General features: G+C 41.1%; 1 protein-coding gene across 1 annotated transcript in view; it reads left to right on the forward strand.

Moving 5' to 3' along the window:
- Window positions 1–1033: 1033 nt before the first annotated feature.
- The window catches only part of EPS15 (epidermal growth factor receptor pathway substrate 15), a 45769-nt gene continuing 26463 nt past the window's right edge, over window positions 1034–20339 (forward strand). Inside the window, exons 1-11 of the mRNA XM_084266196.1 lie at window positions 1034–1073; window positions 6828–6869; window positions 12252–12341; window positions 12686–12733; window positions 13681–13776; window positions 14070–14135; window positions 14591–14716; window positions 15180–15239; window positions 16781–16981; window positions 18457–18602; window positions 19436–19595. Of these exons, the coding sequence (XP_084122322.1) occupies window positions 1047–1073; window positions 6828–6869; window positions 12252–12341; window positions 12686–12733; window positions 13681–13776; window positions 14070–14135; window positions 14591–14716; window positions 15180–15239; window positions 16781–16981; window positions 18457–18602; window positions 19436–19595 (1062 nt within the window). The 5' untranslated portion in view covers window positions 1034–1046. The remainder of the gene's footprint in view (window positions 1074–6827; window positions 6870–12251; window positions 12342–12685; window positions 12734–13680; window positions 13777–14069; window positions 14136–14590; window positions 14717–15179; window positions 15240–16780; window positions 16982–18456; window positions 18603–19435; window positions 19596–20339) is intronic.

Consider the following 20339-nt stretch of genomic DNA (forward strand, 5'->3'; position numbering starts at 1 on the left):
AAAAAATAGGAATGTTCTCTGCCCAGCCTCGGTGGCTGATGTATGATGCGGTTGTGCAAAGAGCTCAGAACTGCAGCTGAAATAGCCAAAGTGTGGGTGTGAGCTAGTACAGGAGGAGCAGTTTGTGCCCTCCTGTTTCCACGTGCTGCTGTGGCAGAGGGAGTTTGCTGAGGCCTTAAGCAGCAGACAGAGTAGAATAAATGGGGACACAAATACTGCTTTAAGGCAGTTTGTACACAGTTGCTCCTTATGGGTTAGGAGAATGAGGTGCAGTTAGCTTCTCACTCTAGCTCGCTCCTCTTTTGCTTGCTGCCTCTGTTGTCTCATGGTTTCTCCTGTCATCAGGGTTGCTCGTCCTCTTTCCTCTGCTTCTGCCCTCGCAGAGGACCCGCTGCTCAACCAGGTGCCACCAGCTTGACGAGGAGATGGATGCATACAACCAAGACTTGTCTGGGCATGCATGTGGTTTTCTGTGAGAAAGAGTGGCAAGAGGCCAAGCTCAGGGCTGCCCCTCACTGCTGCTTGAGCCAGGAGAGGACATGTTGGGTCAGCACATCCTGCTGGGCTCATGTGCTGCTTCCTCCTGGGCCCTGTGCCCAATTCTGTTGCAACCAAGCCCAGACCTGGTGCACCTCCTGGTTTGGGACTTCCCCCTCCTGTGCCGTGACCAAACTAGGGGACGGTAGCCCTTCAAAATGCTTGAAGCATCTACAGGAGAAGCAGGGCCAACAGAGAAGGTACGGTAAAGGCTCGAGACAGGGTGTGGGGATTTGGGCCGCCGCATCAGGCCAGTGACTCCTGTTCCGGGTTTTTGTTGCAGCTGTCTCGAGTGGGCTCCGGCTCCCGTGACTGAGTTCCGGCGCCCGGTTTTGCTTGCGGCTCCGGCTGCTGTGTACTGGCGGAGGAGGCTCCGGCCGCCGGGCGGGCGGGGATCCGGTGCCGGGATTTGGCTGGGACCGGCTGGGGAAGTTGCTGAAGTTGGGCCGTGAGTGCCGGGGCCGTGGCGCGTCCTTCCTGCGGCCCGGCCGGTGCATGATGGAAGCAGCATGGCTGCCCACCTCTCCCTGACACAGGTACCTCCCGCCGGCCTCCGCGCCCTCCCTGACCGCCGCACGCTACCTCCTGCCGGCGGGCTCCGAGGCCTTGCGCCTCCCGGGGGTGGGGGATTCGGGACAGGAGCGGGGCCCGGGGCTGTCCCGCTCCCGCGGCGGTGAGGCGGCTGGCGGGGCCGGCCCGACGCCGCTGGGGAGTGGCTCGGTGCTCCCCGCAGGGCCCCTCGGCGGCGCGGCTTTGTGTGCCCGCCGCCGCCCCTCAGCCCTGCCCCGCCGCGCTAACGGCCGCGCTAACGGCCGCCGGCGCTGTCAGGTGGCGGCTGAGGCACTGCGGGGGACAGGGGTGTGTCGGGGAGGGACGGAGGAAGGGAGGGGGCGGCTGGCCGGGCGGGCAGCCAGCTCGGAGCTTGCCCCGGGTGACTCCCGAGCCTCGGCCCGGGGACGGTGTGGATGTGAAACGAGATCCCGGCCGGCTGCAGGTGCCTGCCTCTGCCCGGGGCTGAGCGGGGGACCCGGCCGGCTGGAGCGCGGTGGGGCACGGCCGCAGGCGGCCCCTCGGCCGGGGAGCGGCTCTCCGGGCGGGCTGCGGCGGCTGTACGGCTGTAATCGCGGTTGGGCTTTTGTTTTCTAGAAAGACATGGGGCGCCTGGTTTAACCAAGGAAAAAAAAAACAAAACCAACCTGCCCAGTAAATTTTGAAGGCAGGTGGTGGTGAGCTGGGCGGCAAGGGGAGCGTTCGCTGAGGGTTTGAAAGGCGATAGCCCAGGGTTAGGTACCAGCGCCCCTGGTCTGTGCGGGCAGCCGCCGGCCCAGCCTCCCTGCTGGGCTCCCGGGCTCTGCTGCTGACAGACACAGCACGGGGAGAACCACCATCGGGCGAGTCTCCGGAGTAGCAGTGTCGGAGCGCTGCTGGGCAGCGTGCGAGAGGGCTGGCTTGGAAAGGCGGAGTTTCATGCCTGCTTTGAACAGAAACTGAACTCCGAAGACACTGCTTGGAACTCCTTTTACCTTATTTTGTGGGGGTCCCGTGGTGTGGGGACACCCGTTTTGCAGCCTGCCTGTACCGTTGCCTGTTAGTGAAGGACTTCACAGGTGATGGTGTTAAAGCTTGGAGACTTGGCACCATTTTGTGCTGTTGGTAGTACAATTGTTTCATACAAGTTACTGTAAGCTGCTGGGGCTGTGTCTTACTCTCTATGTATTTGATAGCTAATAAACTCCATGAGAAATTTGCGTTCCTACCTGACTTAAGCCTGAGGCGGGTCTGTTGGTTGCACAGGCTCTTGGCTTGGGGTGCTTCAGTCTGATAATCAGTTGTCATGTTTACAGAAAGTAAAGCTGGTAAATAAGAATCTCTTAAGTAGGTAGAAGTGAGCCTGGAAAGTTGTAGCAAGACTGCTCTTGCAGTAGTTCAGTAGTTGACTTTTGAGAAAATCATCCACTATTTCAAGGAAGGAAAGGAGGATAGTTCAGTGAAAAGATGAACTTCAAGTATGTGGAGGACATAAGCGTGTCTTTAAAGATACATAGTTAGGAAGTGCCTTCTGTGAAAGCTTGCTTTAATATTAAAAAAATGTTGGATTAGCCTTTTCTGTATGCTTCTTCAACAGCAAAAGAAGAATGTTTGAAACATCTCCTCACTGAAGAGGAAAAAAAATTGTCCTTGGCCAGCAGCCTTCCTTCTGTGGTCTAAAGGCCTGGGCTCTTCTAGCTCTTTATTTGGGGAGAGGGGAGCAGTGTCTGCTCTGGTGCTTTCTGCAGCAAGACCTGCCTGCTGGCTGTGTAATCCTTTCATTGTAGAGTTTATTTACTTTTTGGTCACATGGAAAGGGGACCACAGACAGATGTGATAATGTTGACAGAAGCAGAAAAATCGCCACTATCCTTAAAACCATTGTAACTACAGTTTACATCAGTAGTTAAATTGAGGAAGCTATTTCTGTTGTTAACCATTTGTGAGGGCTTTGTTCTTTTTTTCTATTTGTTGTTCTTTTTTTTTAGTCCTTGTCTAGCCTAAGAACCATCTTAGAAAGTCAAGGAAGCCTAAAGATAATTTTTTCATAGCAGGCTCTAGCTTGTGGAATTTCAGGGTTATCAAAAGTCATAACAAAGTGTTAAGCGCTGTAAATCTGTTGGGATGAGCAGGAGGAAGTGAAAATGACAGCACAGAGGGTGGGAGTGCAGTTGCTGGCTGCAGTTAGATCAGTTCACAACACCAGCAACAGAAAGTTTGCAGGTCAGTACTTTCTGCTGCACAGAGAATAAGCGATGTATTAACCTGCAGGTGAGCCCACAAATGTGTCGTGTTTTCTTTTCCCCTTTCCCATGTTTGGTTTAACTGTGATTTAACATGGCTGGGAAGTTGGGTATTTCCAAATGAGACTAGGGTATTTTCAGATGACTTTGCAGCTGCAGTGTCTGAGAGGGCTGGACATCCTTTATTTGAATGTCAAAGTTCCATTTAAGTAATTTGAAACTCTTTGGTGCTAATTGTGTTCTGCTGTCTGGTTAGTAAAAATATTTTAGGAGGATGCAGCTGAAGTGAAATTTATTTCATGAGGTATACTTGAAAGAGTGTTGTGAGATGAAAGTGTTTCTCTCTTTCTCCCCCCAGTTTATTGTGAAAAGCTGCATGTGTGTGATTCAGGGGGAAACTTACAGTTTGGGGTAGGACTGTAAAGATTTTCCATGAAATTTCGTGACATCAGGAAAACAAACACAACAGGTTCTCTCATGAAATAATTTTTGTGAAAAATGTGGCAGTCGTCTTAGAAAGTAGCGAGCTGCTTGGGTAAACAGGACCAAGTCATGCACTAGGAATTTGTATCCTAATTAGCTGTGAGTGTCAGTTTAAACTTCAGTGTTGTGTCACGGAGGCCAGAGTGCTGAGCATTGGACAGTGCTGCTGGGGCTAAGCAAGGCACCTGTCTAATGCCTGCGGTGCCGGGACTTGGGTCTTATGACTGAAGCACGTAGGATGCAAATACAGTATGAACAATGGATGTCATAGAATCACAAGGTTGGAAAAGACCTTTAAAGGTCTTTATATATGTTATATATAATATGGAGCCAAAGCTTTTGAGATGTGGCAAACTTCTGATTTTTTTTTTCTCTGAGGGATCAAGAAAATGCTAAATTAAGTTTGTTCTTACTGCAGTGAGAGACCTATTGTTCCTCTTTGGCCTCCGTGAAAGATGAAGAAATTGAGTGTGTGTGTCTGCAAATTTAAACTTACGTAAGGTGAAGGCTGACTGGTCCTGAAGCAGATAGAACTTTTAATTTTTTTATTGTTGATACTGCCTCAACCACATTTGTAGCTGTATCTAAAAAGGCAGTGGAGCTACCCTTTCATGTTGTACAGGCTTTGTTCAGTACTGATCAGAAGATGGTGGAGGTTTCCTGTAGTGATTTGAAAATTAAATTGAACCGTTCTTAATTACGTGGTGACAGATATGTAGGCAGAGAGAAGATGACAGAGAACCTGTGCTTTAGCTATTCAGTGGGAATGAAAGTGCTGAATCTCACAGCACTTGGTAATATTTGCATGTAAATTTATAGTAAATATTTTCTTGTGTTTACTTTTGTTACTGCTGTAGGATGTGTGCTTGGTGATAGAATGGAAAGAGGTAGAAAGCTTTGTCATTAAATACTTCAGATGGTAAATCAATAGGGGGGAAGAGAAGAGACAAGTTTATTGTTTCGAAGGGGCATTGTGGGAAAACCAGCTTGCTTTAACTTACCTGCTCTTTGGCTGCCTGGATTTTTTTTCTTACTGTTCTGTCTCTTGGTTGTAACCTAGAAGTACTGCCTCCAGGCTGCAGAGGAGGTTCCAAGTAGGATAGTCCCTAGTAATTATGGTTGTCTTTTTTGAATTCATTTCATACCATCCTCAAACTAGATGGATCTAATGGCAGAAGAGCACTGAGAGGAACTGCTTGCACATTATTCCTCGTCCTTTCCTATAGTCTTGGAAATAGAGAACCGGGAGTTTTGCAGTGTTTAGGGGAACAGCTCTTTACTATACTAAGTCCTTTTGGAGTCCAGGAAACAGCAAGAGGGTGACTGCGCAAAGAATGTTTGACCAAGATTGTGTCATTTGACCTGGAAGCTCAGAAAATGAATCCTAGAGCTTTGCATTGTGCTAGAATACGGTATTTTGGATTTTAATCAAGATGGAATAGCTGGTTTCTCCACCTTCTCTCATTTGGGATAGAGGGGAAAAAACCCCTGTTTTCTCAATGGATAGCTTTTTGGTTTGGTTTTAAAGAGTGTCATGCAAAGGAAGGTTGTGGATGGACAGAGTGAACAGCACTGGTGGTAGTATCTTGTTACACCTAAGTGTGAGTGTGCCAGAGTGATGAAAACATGGGGATCTAAAGGTTTGACTGACACCAGAAGATGAAAGGTGACCCTGGAGATTTTCTTTATTTCCTAGGTTAGTATTCTACAGTGCATAGGTTTATAACAAAGGTTCTAACTACTAGAACAAGCATTACTGTTGTAATGTGATAATCTTTTAAATGGAATCATAATAATGTATTTCTATTTTTGCATGCTGTGTAATCTGACCTTTTCTCTTCCTCCTTTTTGCACTGAAAACAAGTTGAATTGACTCTGCAGCTGCATGTTAGAAACACCGTAAACTACTTTGGCCAAGTGAAATATAGAGCAGCACTTTGAAAGATGTTGCACAGTGTTTTTCTTCTTCTCCCAGAAGATAAGGATATTGTAGCCTGTATTTGTATCTGTTGTTTTATTGTGGAGCATACTTTGAAGGAAAAACAAGTCTGCTACTAGTGAAATGGTAATCAAAAAATTTCCCAGGCTACGATTCTATTAGGCGTCACAGGAAATTCCAGTTATTACAGTGATACTGGTGTTAAAGTGAATATTGGAAACTTTGCTGAAATACAAGAATTCCTGGCTTGTACCCTAAGTACTGAATGAAAGGATTGTTTTGCACTTAGTGTTTTCATTGCAGGACTTCAACACAATGTTTCCTGTCCAGGAGTGACAATGATCAGTTTGGCTGTAAAAATGATACGTTTGGCTGAACAAAGGGTGATACTGGGAAGAGGGATGATGCAGAGTTTCTTGTGCTTTTTTAGAGTTTCTAAGAAGAGTTTAAAAATCAGTTCATAAAAATAAATTCATAAAGAAAGGGCCTTTTCCAAAGAAACTCTTATCGTCCACCTAAATTTAGGTGAGCACTGAATGTCTAGTGGTTGGCAGTGCAATAAAGGCAGAAGCTATCTCTGGCAAGGATTCAAGTTGCCAAAAATAAGTTAAAATATTACTTCCCTCCCCCCCCCCCCCTTACAGTGGCAGCACTCCTGTGGGTTTAGTTGTGAATCCAGGAATTAAATTAGAATTCTGAAAATGTTAGATTCGTTGCATATGGCACCAAACTCTAAGGAAAGATGCAGTGGATAATGAAGTAAAATTATCTTGCTTTATGTTCATTAGGGAGCATCGTTTCAGGTTTCTTCTGCCTGTAGGTGATCTCGCTTAAGAATTCTTGTTTCACACTGGTGATCCCTCTGGCAGTAATGTGATAGTGGTTAGTGTCAGTGACTTCATGCTGCAACTTCTAGAAGACTAAATTCTTGTTTTGAAGGGCTGTCATAGTCCCCATCATGCGACACACTAACCAGAATTACGTGCATGTTTAGCGCAGCTTTGAGGACCAGTAAAAAGTGTTTTCTATATTTATCCAGGGAGAAGGGAATTGAAGATGGATCTTCAGTGTTAACTTTGTCTCTCTCTCTTCTACAGCTGTCGAGTGCAAATCCTGTGTATGAGAAATTCTATCGACAGGTATGTATACTCTTGTTGAGAGAACAGATTTTATTAAGAATTTAAAAGGAAGAATATTCTTATGCTGTAAACTTCAGCATGGCCAACACTCTGCAAACAGTAAAAGCTCAGGAAAGTTATTCTGCTTTAAAATGTTTTTATTGTAACTAACACTTAGGTCTGAGCTATATCAGTATACATTTAGTACTGGTTATAAGATGATTTAATTTGCTAGGGAACTGCCAGGTATGTAATGTATGGTATGCATTTCTTTTAAAAGACTTTTAAAGGACTGTTAGCTGTTGGAAAAGAGTAAATTCTTGCAAATTATTGAATTGATACCTTCTTTGCTCCTCTTCACAAGTGAAGCTGAACTTCTTGTGTCTGTAGTGCAGTTAGTGTTACGTAAGGTTTGCACCTCTCTGAGTATCCACAGAGGTCCTTACAAGATGCTGTAAGGAGTGAAATTCATGTGGAAGGCTGCTGAATGCCAAAAGGCATCTTTTGACTTTACATATTTTATATATTGCATTTTGTTACATTATAATGATACACATTTTATTTATAACCTGTCTTTTATATTTAGTTCCAGCAAAAGCAAGGTATAATTCCTATAAATACAGTTTTGTGAAAAACAGCTGTTATAAAATACTGCTATTACAGAGTAGTTGAATCACGTGCATAATCCATGTTATTGTACAAACAGATACATGAAAATACATTCTAAGGAAGTGTAAGCCAAATGACTGTATAAATCAACGCTGTCCTGGTTTTGGGATAGAGTTAATTTTCTTCCTAGTAGCAGGTTTGGAGCTGTGATTTGGATTTAGGATTGGAGTAATGTTGATAACACACTGATGTTTTGGTGTTGCTGGGCAATGTTTATGCTGAGTCAAGGACTTCTCAGCTTCTCATACTGCTGTGGCAGGGAGGAGGCTGGGGGATGCACAAGAAGGAAGCCAGGAACATACATGGCCAGGACAGCTGACCCCAACTGGCCAAAGGGATATTCCATACTATATGATGTCATGTTCTGTATATATATTTGGGGGAAGCTGGCCAGGGATTTGGACCACAGCTCAGGAGCTAGCTGGAACTTGCTCTGTGTGTGTTGAGCTGTTGTGCTGTGCACCCCTTGTTTTATATTCTTCTGTTGTTAGTATTCTCTTCCTTTTATGTCACATGAAACTGTCTTTATGTCAACTCACGAGTTTCATCTTTTTTTCCATTCCCCCTCCCCTTCAGTTCTCTCCCCCATCCCCCACAGCAAACATCTGTGTGGGTGCTTTAGCTGTCTGCTGGGTTAAACCACAAGAAATTAAGAATAGATTTTTTTTTTTTCATTTTATAAACAGAAAGACCCAATGTGTGATTGATGAACCATGTTTAAAAAACCAACCTTATAGGATGGGGTTTTTTTCCTTTATGCAACTGGTAATTTTCTGTTTGTCCTAAGGCAGGATATAGTTCATATGATGTATTTATTTATGAACTCTTTCAGGTGTCAACATCAGAAAGTATGAGAGAGACAATGATATCTATCCATGCTCTATTTTTCAATTGTGTTTAGAGGATTAGTCCTGTTATCAAGCACATAAAACAGTAGTGTGATGCCTGAAAAGTCTGAGATATATATTGTACTTTAACAAGGGTTTTTCTCTATTGCAAGAGTGTAGCAGTTTTGAAATTGCAAAAGAAGAAGAGTTTACCATAATCTAAGTTCAGATGGCTCCTAAAGATTGAAGGAGATAGTATTGCCCTCACAGTTTTCCTTCAGTCTGATGAACAAATCCACTGTGTGTCTATCTCTAGGCATTAGATTAAAAGCCTCTGGGGAAGCCTGTATCATAAACTCCCAAGGAAAGCAAGGAGCCAACTTTTTTTGCACATAAGGTTTCTTGGCTGAATACTACTGGCTGTCACTAATCACTGTCATGTCATCTTTGCTACATGCCTGCCTGTCTCATGCCACATGCCTGACTGCAATTGTTTAACCACTGAAGTGTGAAGAAAAAGGTTGGAGAAAGAAGCTGAATGTAAGCACAGATGTGGTACTGGTTCCTGAGACACTTAGCATCTTGCATTTGTTGGAATCTATAGGTGTGTGAAATCAGAGCACTACTTGTTGACTAGTAGTACACAGGAACAAGGAGTCCTTCAATGTGATGTCACTGTTAGTGAAGTTGTGCCAATGGATTTGTGTTCTGGAGGATTGATTTTATGACTTGCTCAGCCAAACTGTTTCTGCAAGCATTTGTCCTAAAAAGTAGCTTTTGAATGTATAATGTCTAGAGACCTGCAGTTGCAGTAAGTACCTTTTTCCTTTCCTCCCTTAGATAGTGAGATGTGATAGCTTTCAAAATGCGTGTTAGACATTTCCCACTTTGTGTTATGGTGCTGGGTAGAGTGTGGTTTTTATTCTAGTCAGTCTATTCAGTGCAGCTTGAGAATAAATTTGTCACCTGGACTAGCTCTGCTGCTTGGTATGCTTCCTGTTCTGTCACTGACTTGGAGTAATTCATCTTGCATAAGGTGTTGTGAAGTGGGTACAAATCCTAGGCTTTGTGCTTAGAATGCCATTGAAATCTTAACCTTGCAATAGGGATGCTTTTCTTTCAAATAACTTTTCCTCTTTAACCTTTTCTAGACTGACTTTCAAAGCAGGGCAAGGTTGAAGGATAGGTTTAAGTAAGTAATTTCCTGTTACTTCATCACACACATGTGATGCCAATGTAGCAGGACCACAGTATGCCCCAGATAATGACAGATTCTTTTCTCAGCTGAAGTACTTATCTCTGTTACTTTGTGACCTAATGACATCAGATGTATGTTTTTAATTATATCTGGCCCTACAAAAAGTACCTTGGAACAAGAGAGTTGTTGGGCAGTGTGGCTGTGAAAGCTGCTTTTTGCATGTCAGAGAAAAAGCTCTACCAGGTTGATGTATGACTGACAAACACCAGCAGTGTTGTCTGTGTGACAGCAAGCCAATTTTCTGTACTATTGTGATGTTTAGCAAGTACCCCCATCCCAGCATGCAAGACAGCTCTTAAAAAAAGTTACTAAAATTTAGGGAATTAGTTGCACAAAAAGAAACAGTATTGGTATCAGATTAAATAAGAATCCTGCTTCAATCCCTTAAAGTCACCTTGCTCTGGGAAATAGAAAAATAAAACACAGCTAATACTGTATTGCTTTGTGACTTTCCCCAAAGAGGGGAAAAGTCCTAGGCTGGAGGCTTTCTGAGTGGGTGCCAAGATTACTGTGATTATAGGCAAGGTTGACTCCCCTAACGGAAAGGGGGTTTGATGTGGCATCTGGGCAACTTTTTGCCCATAACATGAACAGCTCTCCTGCACAGACTGGATTAGATACTGTAAACAATCTGAGGAGCAGGCTAACAAGGATGCAATGTTTGTAATTTTATTGCTCTGACCAGGGAATCCTTAATTGTAGGAAACAGCCTCTCAGCTATGTTGGGGAGGAAGACGGAAAAAAGCTATTTTCACTTTTGTATTGTGATGCTTTTGGGATTGCTTTCAGAACTTTTTGTTCACTTTTAGAAGATGTGTCTACAGGCAACCTTCATCTGCTGCAGCATGCTCTCCACATGATAACTTCTCAGCAGGCTTTCACTAGCTAGTTCTAAGCCCATCTTTGGGAGCTGTTTACTTTGAGCACCTTGTGTGTGCTGCACCTATGAACTTGAAGGCTGGGTTTGCAATTCCAAACAAATGATTGAATATAGTCTTTGTATCAACACAGAGCTGTGAGACTGTAAATGGTGCAGTGCGTCATCAATGTGAAGTGCTTTGCTGTATCTTCCCAAACTTGCTGTCCTGTCTGACATGATGGTTTTCAAAGCCAGCCATGCTGACTGTTCAGCTAGTGCTCAAAAATCATTCATCTTCAAAAGGGGAAACCTAACGGTAGCATCAAGTTACTCTTTCTCTGTGTGTACTTCAGTTTCCATGCATGCTCTATCTCTGTCTCCAGGAAGTGTGGAAAGTTAGGTGACCTCTGTTGCCTCTTTGCTGTCCTTTGAAGCCTTTGTCACATCACAGATTCTTCAGTTTCAGGGCATATCAGCTGATCATAGAAGTCAAAGCTGATCATGGGAAGGTCATGGTTTTGGTGATAATATATAAGTTTTATCTTTGATTATCTGATCTCTAGGTCTTGCAGGACCTGTACCACAACCTGTCTGATTTACTAAGCCTGACGGTTTTCATTGAACTGAAGATATCCTTAGGCCTGGTCTCCATACTGTGCACTTTTTAGATGTGCATTTGCTTTAAGCTCACAGACTCACAGCTTTTCTTCTATTTCCCTTGCCTTCATGTAGGTGATGTAAGTTTTACTGCTTGCTTCCGCTTGAGGGTATAACTGAGGCACTGTTCTTGCTTAGGAACCTGAATAATAATCTACTTTAATGATCTCCCTATTGATCCAGGAGAAAATGCATGCTGGTTGACATTCTGCCAAAACTATTGTCTAAGAAGTTTCACTTTAAGGATTAAGCATTTACCACTTCTAAGGTGGTTAGGGTATCTTCAAGCACAACCTTATTTTTCAGATCATAACAGCAATGAATTCAGAGCTGGACAATTAAATGTAATCAAACTGGAAATTCTCTGTCTTACAAATGAAAAATTTTGTAGGCATCACAAAGAAAATCCTTTGATTATGAAGGGCTAATTAACTAGGATCAGATGATGGTCTAATGTGAACAAGCTTCCTTACCTACTGCATAACTTGAGAAATTTTTGTGCCTTTCTCTGTACTTGAAACTTTCTCCTAGAGACCTTGAAATCCAGACATAATCAGTGGTTAGAAACTTAGAGCAGCAGACATAATTATTTTCGTACATATTGGTGTTTCTTCCTCATCTTTAAAGTGGTATTAATTAAATCTTCATTGATGACCTGTAAGAGTAGGTTTGTGTTGGGGTGCCAGCTTGTGACTTGGGAGACCTGGGTTACCTTCCTTGCTTCTGCTCCAAACCGGGCCACACCCCCAGCTCTTAGTTCTGTATCAGAACTGTATCCCCATCAGACAGGTGGGGTAACAGCATGGCTGTCTGGAATATGGTCAAACACACCAGTGTGAAAGATGCTTAGATAGATTTGCATAATATATCTTAAAATTGGCACTGTTAGCTTAAATACCAATTTCAAAAGCCTTTTGTATTAAATCTGGAGCAGCTAGTTCAAAATGTCTCAACTCTAATGTACCATGATTTTTAATGAAAGGGGGGTTTTCTTTTATAAAAAAGTCTAAGGATTGTTCTTAAAGTGACTGTGTTAATCTGAGCATTCTTCTTTTTGAGAGCCTGTGTGAAGAGATTGTGTTGATTCAAAAGCTCGTTTGTCATGTGAAGGGTTTTTTTTCCTTGCCCCACAGGTTGATTCTGCTAATGCTGGAAGAGTGCTAGCTTCTGATGCAGCTGTTTTCTTGAAGAAGTCTGGATTGACAGATTTGGTACTTGGAAAGGTATTTGATGATGATGATTGTTAATTATCCTGTCTCTTGTGTCAGTTACTATCCTGTGCAAATTAAAATACTTAGTGGTTCTACAGGATATGTGATCTTCCCTGATACGCTTTCAGTTGTGCTATCCAATACTTCCCAGCTTCAGTATCCTTGCTTATTCTACTATGCACATAGCTTGGGGTGGAGGTTAAGACAAAACTTAAATTTTTCACCACAAAGAAGTGCTGTGATGAAAGTTAAGACCTGAATGTTCATCCAAGAATACATTGTTAAATGGAGTGAGGACTTGGTGGCTGCCTCTCAGTGCTGTGGAAGAATTTCTCTCTATGGTTTTTGTGTTTCAGATTTGGGATTTAGCTGATACTGATGGCAAAGGTATCCTGAACAAACAGGTATGGTTTTATATTGTGCATGAGGTTACATTAACCATTAGCAAGCCTTGAAATAAGATAAAAGTTAAGATTTCTAGTTCAGGAAAGCAGGTTAACTGTTTGGTTTTTTTCAGATGTTTCTAATTGGAATTAGATATGTACTTCTTACTTCAGTGTAAGCTGCAATAAATTAAGCAGCCTTCAGCTACCTCATCAGTTCTTCTTCAAGTCATAGTATGAGCTGCTGTGTAGCTGTGCAGTACAATATACTGCAAAGTAATTTAAGGGTTAATGTATTTACTACAAAGGTAGATTTTCCTCTTAAACTTGGAGAAAGTTGAATGCAAAAATTAAAGTTTAGTAAAACGTTCACAATTCTTAGTTATCTAACTTGGGTACAGGGCATTGGTACATTCTGTTTGGAGTTGTTTTGCTGAAGTTGCAGCAATGAGCAGCTTGGCAGTCGCTGCACGTCAGCGGTGCCACTGAAAAGCTCTAATGTGCGTTGCTGTTTGTAGTATAGTTATTAAATCACAGCCTGTGGAGAGCCAACAGCTTCATCCTGTGGTAGGAAAAGGAGGAGCTTGTACCATCTACAAAACTTCCTTTTGGTTCATGTGATACACCTTTCTTTCCTCCCCTTCTATCAGCTGTCACCTTTGGGACAAACTCTGTTCCTCCAAGATGCAGCTGTAATTGTTTAATACTTTAAATTTCCACTGCTCTGCCATAGAAGAACTGTCTGCCCTAGCCAGGAAGCTCCTAAACGCTTGGAGCTAGTAACTGCAAACTTTGCCTCACTGGAGATGTTCAGTGGTTGCTGCCTGCTGCTTTTTGTCACGCTGTGACCCTGTTTGAAGCCATTTGCAACCCTTTGTACACATAGCAATGCTAGAAAAGCTCTTAATTCTTCTGAAATGTGAGTGTTTTCATATAGTAACTTCTTCAAAATTTCATTTTTCCTGTAGGAATTTTTTGTGGCTTTACGACTTGTAGCATGTGCGCAGAATGGATTGGATGTTTCCCTGAGTAGTCTTAATTTGCCTGTTCCTCCACCAAGATTTGTAAGATTTCTTGTTTTAATTGAACATATAAACCCATTAATAAGAACTGCTTTCCAGTAAACAATCAGAAAGTTTTGGTATAAATACCAAGCACTTCTGAGAGTGTTGTTGTTGTACAAGAGGGGAAGATTAAACACTGTGGAATAAGGTGCTACGTGTTTTAGTGGAGATTTAAATACATATTCAAATTATATATGATTTTATATGCATTATATGGTATTTGTTCTGTTAGTGTTGCCTTTAATGGAAGGAACATCTGTCTCAGTGTGGCTTTTTCCCTGTTTTTTCCACAGACTGATACTAGTAGTCCCTTGCTACTCAGTGGAACAGCATCAAGTGATGTACCGTGGGCTGTTAAGGTAAACTAAAGTTCAGACTGTTTACTTAGAGCTGTGATGTGTTTTGCATGAAAACATAAGTCTAAGAAAAATACAATGCTGCTGGTAGCTATAGTGTATAAGGTATGATAAATTACCATTTGTGTCAAATCTGTAATGGGGTTACTAGACCTAATTTGATTGAAAACACTTCAACCTTGGGAAATCTCTACTCTTCAGAAATTTGAAAGAAAAGGAAAGTGAATAGTGACCCAAGGCCATGAAAATAATTGAAGAATAAATTTCACTAGGTTTTGGATGGGTCTCTAGCTGACTTAGAAATAGTATCTTTTTCATATTTAAGCATGAGAAACTGCAATTGTGTGTATTTCCAACTGTAACATCAAAAAAAAAAAGCTAATACTTTCAGAAGTGCTTCTTCCTTGGCTACCAGTGTGACTATTCCCATAAGTAATAATTTTCTTCTGCCTCTGCAGCTGGAAGACAAGGCCAAGTATGATGCTATTTTTGACAGCCTAAATCCTGTGAATGGACTGTTATCAGGTGATAAGGTGAAACCCGTACTCCTTAACTCAAAATTGCCAGTGGATATCTTAGGACGAGTAAGAACATCTTTCTTTTTAATTGTTAATTCATGAGTAATAACTGTGCTACACTCAATAATGTCTGTTTTTCAAATTGAAGATTTCTCATAATGAGCCTAAGTATTAAATACTATCTTAGAGTGGCTTTACACGTGTTAACTATTCACCTGTAAAAAACCATCATGTTCTGATACTTCGAAGGATCATTGTCTTATTAGACTGTATCAGTTATGTGTGCTCTTCTAACACGTGGTGTTGGACGTGGTGCCTTTAGTGCACTCTGCAACCTAAAAAATTTGTCTTCTTTTGCATGGTTTATATAAAATGTATATTGCTCACTGAAAACTAATGTCATTAATCTTAATGGAACTTAGGCAATGGTGGAGGGAGGCTGTTCTCAGGCTTGTTTTTAATGAGATTTTTACATAGGAACCTGCCACAGGTCAGGCAGTCATCCCTATATTCTGCTTTTTGTTGGTAGGTGTGGGAATTGAGTGATATTGACCGCGATGGAATGTTGGATCGAGATGAGTTTGCAGTTGTAAGTATCTTCTGCCTCTTGCAATTTTGAAAGCCTAATAGCAGAGGTTTAACATGGATGTATGGTCTATTAATTTTTGACTGTATATTCCATCCATTGCCTTTATTCAGAGACCTTAATCAAGTTTTAGTACTAGTTAATGTGTTTGTCAGGCTGTCAAATGTCTGTCATTACACAGAAGTAACTTTGTGGGCTAAATGGGTATTAAAAGCTTATACTTGTGATGTGCTGTCCTACGAGAGACTGTGTGACTTCTCTGAGTAAGTTTTAACTTAACCTTCAGTGTTTATAGTACTTGAATGCCTCAAGATACTTTTGAGGAAAAATTGAAAGAAATAGTATATAAATTGTTGAAAAGTTCATAGCAAGTTAGAATTTTAACACTACTAATGGAAGAAGTGGTAAATAAGCTTCACTTCCCACAAGAGATGGCAAGTGAGAAGAGTGGGAGGCTCTTACTTTTGGAAGACTTAAAGGTGACAGCAAACTTCCAACTTGTCTCTGCATGTGTGTGAATTGGAGAAGAAGGAATGGTGCATGAACTTTTTGAATTGCTGTGAACTTTTCACTCTGGAGGAGAGGCATTTTGTTTTATGCAGAGAAATATCAATGGTTTGGAAAAGTGGTCAAATTATTTTAACTGCATTCTGCATCACAAAAGTCTTGAAAAAGTCATGTGACCTTTCTGCCCTCAGGTGGGACTAAAGCCAGTTTTTGATTTCTATGAACTACAGGAATCCTCATCCTTGCAGAGTCAAAATTAAAAGATAGAATAAAACAAAAGTTTACAATACCGATTTAATTACTGAGAATTTGTTACGGTGTCAAAACTTTGCTTAGGTATTTTTGTAATGTAAATATAATGAATTTACCCTCCTCTGCTGTCACATACACTTGTATCCTTTCTCAGAAATAGACAAATTGCTTTCTCAAATATGTTCTAGTAATCTTCAAGCACCTTTATGCTTCAGTTTCTTCTAAAACCAAATTCTTTTAAGACCCAGGTAGTTAACTGTTGCTATACTTTATTTTCTGTGTTTATGCTGTAATTCTTCAGAATTTGCCTTTTAAGATCAGAGGATTGCTATGCTATTTTGGGATAAATAGATAATCTTAAAGTATTGAACACTTAAGTTGCGGTTCTGTGTCTTGAGGAACAGTCATAAAATAACCACAATGTACAATCATAACAATAGTAAGTGGAACAACTCCTACAAAAATAGCAACTAGATTGAAAAGAAGTGTATAAAGTGTTCTTCCAAACTGAATTCCACAAGTGGTGGTACAAGCTTGGTAATATTTAGGTGAACCACTTTAATATTTTAAAATATACTGAAATTCATTTGCTAAGCACTGAACATTAAAAAATATTAATGATAGATGCAGGCCAGAAGGTGATAAGCTGCAGCTCAGTTGAGGGGGACTTGCAAAGGAGAAACAGTGAAAAAATGCTACAAAGTCACTTCTTAACTAACAAGTTTTTATATTTATATACTTATTTCCTTTGTATTTATATCCCCATACCTTGTTTTCTTGTTCAGGCCATGTTTTTGGTGTACTGTGCTTTGGAGAAAGAACCAGTGCCAATGTCCTTGCCTGCAGCTTTGGTGCCACCATCCAAGAGAAAACCTATTAGTGTTCCAGGAGCAATGCCATTAATTCCACCTTCATCATCGACCAAAGAGTCTCATCAGTCCTTGCCACCTGTAGGCATTTTAGCTGCCAAAACACCTTTAACACAGGTATAATTCTGAAGTTACTTGGGGTTAGAGGATTTCTGCTCTTAATGCTGTGCTTTGGAGACTGAAGAGGCTTGATAAAAGTTTTTAGTTTCCTCCTTGCCCTGTTGATTGGTTGATGAATTTCAGGAAGCTGATGGGAAGAGTAGGTGGAGAGGTATGGGGTTTTTTTTTCTAGATGCCTTCAGGTATAAACAGTTAGATAAAAGAATATTACTTAGTAAAGATTTTTGAAGATATTTAAATATCTGATAATAAATTACATTAAGGCACCAGACTCAACCCAACGATTGGAATCGTAAGAAAACGGTTTAAAAATTTAGTCCAGGCACCCATCTGCAGAACAGAAGTCTTCTGGCTGAAGGCTAATTTGAATATTGACAAGCTCATAAAACAAATTGTGGCAGGCATGTATGTGCAATTTAAAAAAGTCATTAATGAAGATGTCTAGATAAATGCAGACAAACATAAATAATAAGAAACTTGACATGTTGCACACACACACACACATTATTTAATCCAGGTCATTTTAGAATCTAGAATTTGGGTAAATGGCTTTCCAAGAAGATCCTATCTTACTCCTACTCAAAATAATAACTTAGGATCCCCCTGTGCTTGTTGTTTTTTTTTATTTTTAAGGTAAGAACTGTAGTAGGTAATGCATAGGGTACTTGGACATTTGAGTAATTGGTAAGAAATGGTTATCTTATTGCTGGAGGTGCCAGGGGTTTTATCTGGCAGTTTATTTGGTAAGACTTGCTGGATGTATTACAAAGTAACACCATCCTGGATGAGTGTGTCAGTGTATATTTTATGTACAGCACCATTTGGGATTCATTTAAGTGTGTTTGTACACTGAAATTAATTAGTATCAACAAGCATGCATGTGAAGGCATTTTGACTCCAAAAATATAATTATAGTACCTTGGTATTTGGAAAAATTGTTGAGGTAAGAGAGGTGGATCTAATTCCCATCTGTACCGTGATCAGATATAAATTCCACTATTGTAAATGTGCCAGCTATTAACAGTCTGGGCTTGAGCAGTTCTTCAGTCCTTCCAGCTAAAGATCTCCAGCTGAGTAAAAAGGAATAGAATTGATGGAGCCAGACAGTAAGCAGGACTGTGACTGAACACAGTGATGAGGGGACAACACCATGCTGGGAGGAGATCGGGGCTTTTTTAATACTGAGGCAGAGAGGCAAATCAGTATCAGTAGCCTTGGTATTCCACTCATGTAATACTTTGCTTCTACTTTCAAAGTTGCTTGTTGATCTCTGTGCATCTCTGTTTTGAAGAATAGAACTTAGCCATGAACTAGGCACCTATATTTAAAAAAAAAAAATTAAATATCTGTGCTGCAATCCTTGAGTTCTGTGACTCTGAAAGTAACTGTCTGAAAACAGAATGGCCTATATCTTAGTATTGTGGTTTTTGTTGTTTGTGTTTCTTCCCCCTTTCCATCCCCACCCCCTTCAGTGGGTTGTGTCGCCTGCAGACAAAATTAAGTATGATGAGATCTTTGTGAAAACTGACAAGGACATGGATGGATTTGTGTCGGGTGTGGAAGCCAGAGAACTATTCTTGAAGACAGGACTGCCTTCTGCTCTTCTTGCACATATCTGGTAGGGATTTTTTCCATGGCAGCTGTTCAGACATGGCATGTTTCTCGCTCCTTCCTAGCACTTTCCATGAAAGGCACTATATTGACATTTCTGGAAAGCAAAGTTGCTTTTTGTATAGACTGGCATGGCCTCTGTATAAATGGTGGTAACTTCCTTGCTTCTATGTTTGGACAGAAGTGGGGGAAACAGGTTTATGCTGTGTGTCATTTCCTAGGGGAGGAAGTGTCTGAGCACAGGTTGTGACGAACTAGTACTGCACTTCAGTTAAATCCCTGTATCTTAAATACACAGTCACACAATGACATCTTAACACAGGTACTGCCCGTATTCTGGTAAGGAGAAATAGCTCCATAAAATTCTAAGCATGTGATCTTACGGCCCATTTAATTCTGCAACTTGTTTGTCTTTCCTTACAGCTAGTAGTGACACCCATTGCTTTTTAATTTCTTTCCCCACTATAAGCTACTCTTGGGCACACTGATGATAATAAGCTTTTTTTTTCCAAGGTATGATTAATATAACCTCAGAGGTAGGAAAAGTAGGTAAACTTGGGGAACTTAAGTTACAGATACTCAGGTGGTGGTAGTGACTCAGAGACCTGGTTCTGCCTTTGACCAGGTCAGAATTCTCTGTAAGAGCAGTAGACCTCAGCATGCATGTGTATGTTTGAGTAAACTTTCCTATTTGTTACTGTGCCTTCTGTGTTGCATTTTTTAGAACAGGAGATACACACATAACAGTTTTCACACACATTAAATGACAGCAAGTACAATAAACAGGGCTATACTTGCAGGAGTAAAGATTTGTTTTATTTCATGTGCATCTCTGTACAGGGCACTCTGTGACACAAAGGACTGCGGCAAGCTTTCAAAGGAACAGTTTGCTTTGGCTTTCTATTTAATTAATCAGAAGTTAACAAAGGGCATTGATCCACCTCAGGCTCTGACTCCAGAGATGATTCCACCTTCAGACAGAGGCATTGGCTTACAGAAGGTAAGGATGGCTTTGGCATTTTTGGTACAAATCTCAAAGAAAGAACGTTAGTTTCAAAGGCTGTGCAAGAAACCCCTCAAGTACTGGCATACCTTAAATTTATCAGAGCACCAGGAAGAGAACAACCCTTAAGTGCAAAGAATTGACAAAACACTGTTCCATTCATGTTTCAAAATGAAGCTGTCATTTACTACACCTGCCAACCAAGCGGAGAGATCTTATGTTGAGAAAGCATTACTTTGTCTAATTTGAAGGAATATTCTTTCTACTGCCTGTCTAAAGAAATTTCAGTTTGCATTTGAAAAAACACACACAAGTTCAATGTTTTTCTCCTAACGTGTGCACAATTATGGGTTTTTTCATTTCTTTTTCAAGAAGTCTGGAAAAATTGTGAACTAAATAAAATCTGGAATTAGCTATTTCAAGTTGTAAATGGTAATGGTCCTCCATTTTGTACTTCACAGATAGTTTAAATGTCTTCATAGTCTGTTGATTGCCATCTATCTTAATCCAGCAGTAGACTGTACCTCAGCAGTTCAAGTTGTATTTATTGAAATGGTAGAGGTCATCGCAAATTCTGACTTTTTTTATGCATCCCAAAGTCTGATGTGGGTTACCTTTTCTTGGTTGTGCAAAACATTGACCTAATTCTACAACTTTCTTAAACAGAATGAAAAATTTGCACCTGAAAAAATGAAACTCAAAATTTGGCACTACTTTTGAGTTTCTGTAACTGGTATCTAA

This window comes from Gallinula chloropus (assembly GCF_964237585.1).
Source record: "Gallinula chloropus genome assembly, chromosome: 6".
NCBI lineage: Eukaryota > Metazoa > Chordata > Aves > Gruiformes > Rallidae > Gallinula > Gallinula chloropus.